At 45.1% G+C, this 11,564-nt stretch overlaps 1 protein-coding gene across 2 annotated transcripts in view; it reads right to left on the bottom strand.

Moving 5' to 3' along the window:
* Positions 1-11,150, bottom strand: part of LOC307199136 (uncharacterized protein) — a 32,872-nt gene extending 21,722 nt beyond the window's left edge. The window contains exon 1 of one of the 2 annotated variants that reach the window (XM_079946807.1): positions 10,893-11,150. In XM_079946807.1, the coding sequence (XP_079802933.1) occupies positions 10,893-11,025 (133 nt within the window). In that variant the 5' untranslated portion in view covers positions 11,026-11,150. Of the gene's footprint in view, positions 1-1,797; positions 2,117-10,892 lie in introns of those variants that run through there. The other variant, XM_079946806.1, reaches the window with a different exon arrangement.
* Positions 11,151-11,564: the final 414 nt, after the last annotated feature.

Below are 11,564 nucleotides of genomic sequence, written 5' to 3' on the forward strand. Positions count from 1 at the left end.
TCAAACTTTACAGGTTGTGGACAAAACAGAGTGCTTTCGGAAGTGGCAGAGAGACATCTCTAAATTTGTCTGGCAGGGCAAAAAGCTCAGAATTAAGTTTAAGATATTGACTGATGCAAAAGAAAGAGGGGGCTTTGCCCTGCCAGACTTAAAGTTGTATTATGAGGCCGCAGCTTTCTGCTGGCTAAAAGATTGGCTACTTCTCGAGGACACTGATGTACTAGATTTGGAAGGTTTTAACAATGCTTTTGGGTGGCATACATATTTATGGTATGAAAAGGTTAAGATCAATAAGACTTTCAAGAACCATATTGTCAGAAAAGCAGTGTTTAATGTCTGGATAAAATACAAAGACTTATTGGAAAATAAAACTCCAAGGTGGCTTTCACCATTGGAAGCTAAGGCCCGGAAAAGACTCAATATGGAGGCCAAATGGCCGAAGTATTGGGAAATATTAGAAAAAGATGGAGATAATTGGAAATTGCAGAGTCAGGAGAAAATGAAAGACAAAGTGCGAGACTGGCTACATTATGCTCAGATTAAAGAAGTTTTTAAACTTGATAAAAAGTTAGGATTCCAGGTGGAAAAATCGAAGCTAGAAACGGAATTGTTAGAGCCTAAGACTAAGGTACTTTCAAAAATGTATAACTTGCTGCTGAAGTGGAATACACAAGATGAAACGGTTAAATCGGCTATGATAAAGTGGGCACAGGACATTGGATATAACATTATGTTTGAAGACTGGGAGAGGTTGTGGATTACTGGGCTGAAGTTTACTGTATGTAATGCTTTGAAAGAAAATGTTATGAAAATGATATACAGATGGTATTTGACCCCAGTTAAACTTGCAAAAATATACCACTTGTCTGATAACAAATGTTGGAAGTGTAAGGAAAATGAGGGAACATTCTTTCACCTCTGGTGGACTTGCCCTAGAGTGAAGGCTTTCTGGGAAATGATATATAATGAGTTGAAAAAGGTATTTAAGTATACCTTCCCTAAGAAACCAGAGGCCTTTCTTTTGGGTATTGTCCGCCAGAATGTGTTAAAGAAGGATCGAACATTTTTTATGTATGCAACAACAGCAGCACGGATACTAGTCGCTAGGCACTGGAAAACACAAGATCTACCCACACTGGAAGAGTGGCAGATGCAACTGATAGACTACATGGAACTGGCTGAGATGACTGGCAGAATCCGAGACCTGGGAGAAGAGACGGTGGAAGAAGATTGGAAGAAATTCAAGATTTATTTACAAAAATATTGTAAATTGTATGAATGTTAAGAAGGATGCTAGAGTATAAATAACTTGGCACCATTGAGTTCAAGGAAGTGAATTATGAAGATAAGATAAATTTAAGAAATGATAAAAATTTTGGAATACGTTGGTTATATCTAAACTTTTTAAGATTTGAATAAAATGATAGTCAAAATTAGAGATATAATATTGGAAAATTAGATATGAAGACTAAAAATAAGGGGATAAATTTGCTGAATAAAATTTAACCAGGAATGCAGGAGCGGGAGATGCGAGGGAGTCCAAAGAAGTGAAAAGATCTATGTTAAGAGATGTGATATTGTATTGTTTTATTGACATTGTGATTTAAACAAAAAATTGTTAATAAAAAATATCTTAAAAAAAATAAAATAGAATCCCAGATGCTGTTGGTCTCCCTCCAAACAGTGGAGGTTCAGGCAGGCAGGTGGAGGAGCCTGAAAAGGTGCTCCCCTTCTCCATCTCCATCTCCATCCGCCTTCCTGCCTCCCCCCACCCCCAAGCTGAGCAAGCCCCAATACCTCTCCAGCTCCATCCATCCACGTCACCAGATCTCTCAAGGGAACGCTCAGAGGTTGTGGGGAGGGATGCGGGAGACAACCTGACCAGATCAACCGTCCATCTTCCCCCTTCCATCCTCGCTAGCTTTGCAGGATCCGTCCCTTTCATCCTTCCTGATGAGTTGAGGAGCCTGGGAGAGAGGAAGAAGCAAAGGGAACCTCAGAGGCCCTGCAGGGATTCTCCTGCCCTAGATATTCTCCTGCCCCTGGAGAAGCACAAATGGGGCAGTCCCTTCCCAACAGAAGCCCTTTTCCTAAACATCTCCAGTGGTTCCAATTTCACCTGCATGGCCTGCAGAGTAGTGACCAGAGAGCAGATCCCATTCAACTCAGTGGGGCTTATGGACAGAACTTGGTGCCAAAACCAGTCACCATCCTGTCCCCAATCCTGAAAACTGCAACCCCAGAGCATGGGCAGAAATTGACGAGTAGCTATTACATGTGGGTGCCCCCATGCTAGGTGCTTTGAATGGAGAGCCCAGTTCACACTCTTTGAGCTCTCTCACTGCAAGCCAGGTAGATGTTGTGGCCCTATTTGCCTCTGTCAGGGGTTGCCTGGGGACCAAATCTGTATGTGGAAGCAGAGGAGCTGGTGACGCCACGTTTCTGAAATATGAGAGGAATACACCACTCCTCCTTAGGTATTGTCTGTGTTTATACACGATTTTCGCAAGTCTCCAGTCTCAAAATGTGGCCCCCACCCTGGCATGGAAGCCATCAAAGTATAGATCTTCCACATGTCCTAAATCTGTAGTGTTCTTAAGAACAGCAGGCATGTATACCCTTTATAAACTCCGGAGGTGAGCTTTACACTCCTCTTGTGACAAGATTCCCAAAGGCTGAGGGTAGCTTGAAAGAACTAGCCTCTTTTGAGACTGCACCAATTTCCATTTCTTTTTTATCAAAACCCACAGCCGGTGCGGAAAATTTCCTGTCCTCCCCCCCCCCCATTGATTTTGTTTTGACATTATTTCATATTTTCTTACAAAGGAATGTGGATTCTGGGCCTCTGATAACAAGTGGGCCACTGGGGACAGATACTTAAATCTACAGGATGGGTTGTGTTTTGGATTCTGTTATTTTATTTATATTTATTGTTTATTTAATAAATTTTATTTTTAGAAACCTGCAAAACTGTTTACCAAAACATAAAACAAAACAATAAATCACAGCAGTAAAATCAAGAAAAATTAACAACCCTACTTTAAAACATACAAAAGCTAAACTATTAAAACAGATTAAAATTCCTTCAGAGACAATTGGAAATTCCAGAGTTTGGAGAAAATTAAGGACAAAGTGCGAGACTGGTTACACTATGCTCAGATTAATGAAGTTTTTAAAAATGACAAAAAGTTAGGGTTCCGGGTGGAGAAATCGAAATTGGAAACAGAACTGTTGGAACCTAAGACTAAGATACTTTCAAGAATGTACAACCTGCTGTTAAAATGGAATACACAAGATGAAATGGTTAAATCGGCTATGATAAAGTGGGCACAGGACATTGGGCACAACATTATGTTTGAGGACTGGGAAAGGTTGTGGACCATTGGGTTGAACTTCACTGCATGTAATGCTTTGAAGGAAAATGTAATGAAAATGATATATAGATGGTACATGACCCCAGTTAAACTTGCCAAAATATACCATTTGTCTGATAACAAATGTTGGAAATGTAAAGAAAATGAAGGAACATTCTTTCACCTCTGGTGGACTTGCCCTAGAGTGAAGGCTTTCTGGGAATTGATATATAATGAGCTAGAAAAGGTATTTAAGTATACCTTCACTAAGAAACCAGAGGCCTTCCTTTTGGGTATTGTCGACCAGAAGGTGTTAAAGAAGGACCGAACATTTTTTATGTATGCAACAACAGCAGCAAGGATACTTATCGCTAAGCACTGGAAAACCCAAGATCCACCCACACTGGAAGAGTGGCAGATGCAGCTGATAGACTATATGGAACTAGCCGAGATGACTGGCAGAATCCGAGATCTGGGAGAAGAGAAGGTTGAAGAAGACTGGAAGAAATTTAAGATTTATTTTAAAAAGTATTGTAATTTGGTTGAATGTTAAGAAGGATGCTAGATCATAAATAATTGACCACCACTAAATTAGATGGAATTAGGATGATAAGTAGATCGAGGAAAATATAAATCATTTGGAGAACGATTAGATTATGTTTAAAAGAATGGGACCTAAGAATTTAAATAAGATGATAATTTGCTGGTTAAAATTTAAGACGACGTAAGTGGGAGCGGGAGATGTGAGGGAGTCCAAAGAGGTTTTGAAAATATGTGATGATATATGCTATATTGTTGATTATTTTTGCATTTGTATTTAAAAAATCTTAATAAACATTTATAAAAAAAAAAAAATTCCTTCAGCTTCCCAAGCATCTGAGTAAGCTTGCCTAAACAAGAATGCTTTTAGCAGGTGCCTGAAAAGAGTCTAGCAAAGGCACGATATATTGGGATTTCACCATGCTCTGTATTATCTGAAAAGGAAAACATTTATTTAAAAAGCAGGACTGCACAGCCTGGGAGTCTCATCATGAGACTCGGGACTTATTCCTGAGCCAACGGTGCATAAGATGGGCTAGAATCCTATGCACCCCCTGCATCCAACTTGTACCTAAAAATCTTCACACACCTGCGCCAGAGAGTTGTAGAGTAGGGAGGGACCCCTGAGGGTCATCTAGCCAACCCCCTGGGACAATGCAGCAGTCTCAACTAGACCATCTCTGACTGATGGCCATCCAGCCTCTTCTTTGCGTGCCTTCTCCACGAGAGGTCTGGGTGGCGGCAACACACAAATGAAGCTTTTCTGCAGTGGCTCCCCATTCGGGGGAAGGTCTCCCAAGGGAGGCTCGCCTGGCACCTTCCTGACATCTTGAGGTGCCAGGAGGCAAAAACCTTTTTCTATAACTGGGCCTTTGGCTGGTTAGCATTCTATGGCCTTTTCAATATGTTTGTGGGAGGAGAGATCATTGGTTTGCCTTTGTCTTTGTTTCATTATGCATTTGGTGTTCTAATTTTGCATGTTTATGTTGTGAATCGCCCTGTAAACTTTGGATGAAGGGCAGGATACAAATTTAACAACAATAACAACAATAATAATAGCAGCAGTGAACAGCTACAGTCAATCAGGGGTGCCAACTTGAATAAAATATTAGGAGGGAGCAGGCATCGGGCATAGCCAGGATTTATGTTAAGGGGCAGAATCTCAGTCAATTAAGGATTTAATTCTGCCCATCGGACGCCCATGGACCCAAGTAAGCCCCACCCTGCAAAACTGATCACAAGATGCAGCGTGCACACACCAGTTGAATGGCAATGCCCGTTAATGGGGGGGGGCTCAAATATTTCATGGGGGAACCAAAGGGACCTCGGTGCCCTGGGGTTATGCCAATCTGTGAGGAAGAGAAGCAGGCTTTGTTGCTCTCTCTCCCAGCATCCCCCCCTTCTTGAGGTGGGTTTCTACATCATTCTGGCAGGCAGAAATCCAGCAGGTAAGGAGGATTTCCTGTCAATATTGTTGCTGGAATGTTTGCAGTGACTGTGAGCTTCCATTGGATCATTGTAATGGGTTGCATTACATTGTATTTGAATTATGGTGCAGAGTCTCATGGACTGCAAGAAGATCCAACCGATCTATTGTGAAGGAAATCAGCCCTGAGTGCTCCCTGGAAGGACAGATCATGAAACTGAGGCTCCAAGACTTTGGCCACCTCATGAGAAGAGAAGAATCCCTGGAAAAGACCCTGATGTTGGGAGAAATGGGGGGCGCAAGGAGAAGGGGACGACAGAGGATGAGATGGTGGGACAGTGTTCTGGAAGCTACCAGCATGAGTTTGACCAAACTGCGGGAGGCAGCGGAAGACAGGAGTGCCTGGCGTGCTCTGGTCCAGGGGGTCACCAAGAGGTCAAGGAATCTGTTGCCCCCCAATTACACCCCGCCCCCCCACCTGTATTTTGCCCACCCAAAGGTGCAACTCTACCTTCACTTCCTGTCCTCTCTAGGAATCCAGCTCGGCTCCTTTTAACCCTTGGGAAGCCGAGGGCACCAAATCCTCCCCTCCCTCTCCAGACCTTCACTTCCTGTCCTCTCTAGGAATCCAGCTCGGCTCCTTTTAACCCTTGGGAAACCGAGGGCACCGAGCCCGCCTCTCCATGCGCGCAGACTTCCTGCTTCCGCCCCTGCGCTCTAGGGGCTGCCCCCCTTCCCTCCCTCTGTGCCAAGGCCTCTGCCCCAAGGAGCCCACATCGAAGCAGACTAACACCAAGGGAGGCGGGGGTGGCCATGGGGGGGGTTACCTTGGCTCTCCCCCCAAAGAGAGGCTCCAGGATCCCAAGGAAAGGCTGGGATGGAGAAGAGGCGGAAGTCTGCGCAGTGGCAGGAGGTGTCTTGGGCTCAGAGATGGCTCCATCAAGACACCCCCGGGGGAAAACCCCCCAGCTCAGCGAGGGGGGGGGAAGGATGGAGGGGGCGGCTTCCCAGGCAGGAGATCCCCCCCTCTTTTCATCCCAGGAAAAGAGAGGAGGAAGTGTCCCATGCAAGGAATGAAACGCCCACGCGATCAAGGGGTGGCAAGCCCCCCCCCCCGCCAGTGTAAAATCCCCACAGGCAAGAAAGGGGAAACCAGGGAGGGAGGGGGCACATGTTGCTCAGGGCGCAGCCCCTCACCATGGGACTCTCCCTCCCGACTCCCTAAGCCAGTTCAAAGCAAGAGGGACACCTGTCATCCTCTCCCTGTGTTTCCGGCCAGAAAACCAGTTTATACTGGGCTCCCAGAACCATCCGACCCCATTTCCCACCCCAGACTGGGGCTGGACCAATCAGAAGCCTCTCCATGGACAGCTGGCCAATCCCCTTTCAGATTCCCCTGGGCCTGGTCTTCTCCTTCGCCTGGTTTCCTGAGGGAGTTTCCCCCCTGAGTTTCCCTCTTGGCTGCTCCCCCTCCCAGCTTCTCCTTCATTTCTCCTTCATTCTCTTCCTGTTCCTCCTTTCCCCATTATTTGGGGGGCAGCTGGATTCCTCCCCCCCCCCATGGCCAGGCAGGCCCGGGAAGCCTACTTCTTCCTTAGTTGCGTTCAAACCTTGAAATCAATGTCTGATTTTTGTCTCAGCGTTGCCTTTAAAGTGGCTAATGCAAGAGCTTATTTGGAGGGACCAATGGCCAATCTCAGGGCGAAATTAAGTGCTTCATCTGCCCTGCAGGCAGAAGGACTTTCCTTTCAGCATACAGAGGTTCCAGATAGCCCCTGGAATCTGCTCCTGCTTGCCCCAACTAGAGTTTCCCCAAACCTTTATAAATTATTCACTGCACAATTGCAGCCTCTGCTTGAGTTGCTAAGAGAAGCAAAAGCCCCTCACAGGGTATTTCCATAACTGCTAGCTATTGCACATGTTTAGCTGAGCTAAATGCCTCATTGGCACAGCGCTTTGTAGATGGACCAAACACTGTTAGACTTTGCACTTAGCGATCTTAGACACCACACACACACCACAGGTTCGCAAACACAAAGAGCAGTCTACATTATAGAATGGGTGTACCTTGCCACCACTCCTCCCAAAAATGCTCCCACATTGAAGATGTGGTAGATCTAATTAGGAAAGGACTTCTCGAGCATTACAGCTCACTGGCTTCGATCTAGTCTATTGCATTACCCTTTCACAAAGCAGATGTTGTACCCTGATTGCAATACTCTGTACTCTCGCAGAGTTTGTAAGAGAGTTGAATTTTTAACTTACCCAAGGATGCTTGCCTGTCACCTACATATCCCTCTCAGACTTCGCCAACTCTGCTGCTCAGCACCCATCCCCCAAGCCATCCACTGACAGGGCACGGGGAGGCGGGTGCTGGCGTACCAACTTCCTGGAACTGTAGAGTGATGTATTTAAATTCATTCCGCCTCAGCCTGCTTTCGTCATCCCAATGAGCGGAAATGGCTGCTTCGATTTTAGTTTCTAAACTTTCCAGCCACACCCTTCAAATTGGTGCTGGACTCACAATGTGCCTATCAATTGATTCATCGATTGCCAATAGTTCAAATCACGCGTTTAAGAGATGAAAATCCTTGAGTCTTTTTCTCCCCTTGCTGTGTCTAATCAGCCAGCATGCTGTAAGTTTTTTGTGGTAAACCACATCCGTGCACATAACATGCATGGGCCTCGCTCTCTGCAGGAAATGAGAGGGCGGATGCGCCTCTGCGTAACTTGGCAACCAATGCTTTGTTCAGACCTGGTAGAAAGTTATGATGTTTTTTCATCTATCAGGAAGAAAAGTTAGCTGAAAAATTTTGTTTACCTTTGCTGCCAGCCCAGAGCCCGGCTAGCTCAGTCGGTAGAGCATGAGACTCTTAATCTCAAGGCTTGCTCACATTGCTCCATAATCTCAAGCATTTCCACATGCTGTGACTCCTAGCGACGCAGAAGCACTGCAGTTGTGGCCAAGGGGCTGTGCATTTTAAACCATATTCCGCAGCCCATGTCAAACTTGAAACTTTTTCAGGGCTCATTTGAGCAACAGCTCAAAGGTTTTACAGCACATGATAGCTAGTAAGCCTGACAGAGCTTATCAGGAAGGGAGCAATCTCACACCCCCCTGCTCCAGCGGCCGAAATTCCAACAGAGCCCAGTATTTCAGAGAAGGTCCCAAAGAGAGCCACTCCCATGTCTAGCAACAGTCGAGTCACACACTCCTCACCCAAAAAGAAGCATCGCCACCAATGAATACACCTACTTCATAAGAAGAAGTCAAAAAACATAAAAGTGGGAAGGCGGACTAAGAGTTATACACGAACTAAGAAACTGAATTTTTCTAAGTTATTCAAGCTCCTGGAGAATCCCACAATAAAGGAATCAAATATAAAGAATACTAAACCCGTGACCCCAAAACAGAGCATTACCCAGCAACCTAAAGTGACAAGCGTATCACAACCCCCTAATCCTCAATTAACGAAAGATCGGAATGAAAAATTAGATAAAGACTGGCAAACCCCCTCTACGGTGGAGACTATCGCCCCCATTCGCAATAAGATAATTCAGAACAATCAAACGCTGATCCTTAACAGAAGCAGACTGGTTATTTGCCCTACGTACAACTGCGCAGAATTACATATGTGGGATGTAATCCACTGGGAGCAGTCAAGTACAGCATTCCTTGTTTTGCTAGAGTGGACTTGCAAGGGAATGTTTGGTTCAGCCAGTCGAAACTTCCTGTTCCTCCTGGCCTGGAGCATCCTTCCTTGCATGTGACTAGTGGGTGGGCGTGACCTTTCCAGACGTGGTAAAAGGCCAAGTCACCCTGCCGCCTTTCTCTTTCCTCCCCTGTTTGTCCTGCCTGCTTCCTGCCTCACCTGGACTGGACTGCTGGCTGCCATAGCAGTCCCTCCGGTCATCTCCCATATGGGGTAAACCTGTTTGTACATGTTTGTAACTTTAAGCCTTAAGCCTGCCTTCAGGGATCACACTGTGCTCAGCCTGATCATAAGTAAAACTGCTTTTCGTTACTTATGAATAAGACTGTGGTGCCTTTATTCTTTTAGCAGGGATTCAAAAGGGTCTTACCAGGAATATTAGAACATATCTCAATCTAGACAAGCCAGATTGAATTGCTAGTTGTCTTAAGAAACTCACACGAATTTGCAACTAGTTTTCTCCTGTGTAAAGGGGAATGCACTCTGCTAAGTGAAGAAACTTGCTAGCGCAAGTTAGGAAGGATATTAATTAACAATATATTCTCTCCTGCCTCCCTGAACATTCACACACCAAATAGTGGCGGTTCATCACGTAGAGGTATGTATGGAATCTCAAAATTGATCTTATGATCCAACAGGGAGTTTTACCAAGAGGGTCCATGATCCCATGATTCTCCTCCTTGATTTCCTTATGCAAAGCCCTCTGGTCAAGATCCTGCAACGTTCACGCCTCATCTATGAAACAAACAGCAACATCTTCACCTGCACATTCCCCATCAGCAATTACCTCAATCTGGTCGGTCTAAATTTAAATTTATATGTAGATCACTTTCTTCACTTTGAACCCCCCCCTCCCATGTTCACGAGGAGACCAACTCTGTATTGTTTCATTGGTGATACAAGAGGAAAAATAACTATGACACACACTTAATCTAAGCACAACGGCCACAAGAGCTCCTGACTAGGAATTTGGCTATGTGATGTTGAATGTTCTCTGTTCTCTCCTGTTTGCCCCTTTTTTGTTTCAGTTTAAACCAATTCATGAACCCAGTAATGATGAGCCATATGTTATAGATCAGTGGTCAGCAAACTTTTTCAGCAGGTGGTTGGTCCACTGTCCCTCAGACCTTGTGGGGGGCGGGACTATATTTTTTTTTGGGGAGGGGAGAGTGAATGAATTCCTACGCCCCACAAATAACCCAGAGATGCATTTTAAATAAAAGGACACATTCTACTCATGTAAAAACACGCTAATTCCTGGACCGTCCGCGGGCCGGATTGAGAAGGCGATTGGGGCGGATCCAGCCCCCAGGCCTTAGGTTGCCTACCCATGTTATCGATATTCCTGCAAATGTACTCTGCTATTTTGAGATGTACAAATGACATGAGAAGACTCAGTCTACATATTTGTATCATTTATTAGTCCTATGATCCTTGTTCTTAAAAGCAAATAAAAGTTATACAAAAAGGCAACACACGGAGACCTCATCTGTGTTCAATCTGCAAAGCAGGATCAGGTTACTTTAAAGAGTCGTGGCTTCTAGTGCTGCGCGATGGATTGGTAAGTTGTCTGACATTGGTAGGGCATTCAGATCACAGCACTGGTTTTAGACATTTTGAGCTGCCAATATATCGCGGTGGCCAGGGAGCTGTGATATATTCCTAGCTCAAATTGCCTGCAGATGACAAAGGCGCAGGCAGGCAGGCAGGCAGGCAGGTGGGTGGAGGAGCCCGGAAAGGTGCTCCCCTTCTCCATCTCCATCCGCCTGTCTGTCTCCCCCCACCCCCAAACTGAGGAAGCCCCAATACCTCTCTGGCTCCATCCATCCAGGTCCCCATCTCCCCTCCCCTGGAACTCACCTGATCTCTTGGAGGTCCCTGGGAGGGAACACTCAGAGGTTGAGAGGAGGGATGCAGGAGACAACCTGACCAGGTCAACCGTCCATCTTCCCCCTTCTATCCTTGCTAGCTTTGCAGGATCCGTCTCTTTCATCCTTCCTGAGGAGTCGAGGAGCCAAAAGAAGCTTCAGGGTCCTGGAAGAGAGGAAAAAGTCCCTGCAGGGATTTTCATACAACTTAATTCCCCACTTAAAGGAAATCGGCAGGATAACAAAACTGGGAAATGGCTGGCATGTAAACTGTGTAATAGATCAGTTCTTATATACGTTATGTCTAAACAGAAGCTGTTTGTGTTCCACAAATAAATCCCATGTACCTCATGTAGATATGTACTGCAAATAAAGGAGTTTTCTAACAAAGAAGGCTTTAAATTTGCTTTACAGTCGGTTGCTACATGTGCAACTTCACGAGTAATCTATGTGATTAAGTGTCCTTGTGGGTTACTATATGTAGGTCACACCATTAATAGGTCTAAGCCCATCAAAGTTAGAATATCAGAACACCGTTCCAGAATCAGAAACAGTGTTGTTGACGTGTCTTTAGTGCAACATTTTATTCAAGCGTCACATTCAGATGAATATTTAACTTTCTTTGTGATCTGGGCATATCAAAGACCTGTAGAACAAGCCAAAA

This window comes from Podarcis cretensis (assembly GCF_951804945.1).
Source record: "Podarcis cretensis genome assembly, chromosome: 12".
Classification (NCBI taxonomy): Eukaryota; Metazoa; Chordata; class Lepidosauria; order Squamata; family Lacertidae; genus Podarcis; species Podarcis cretensis.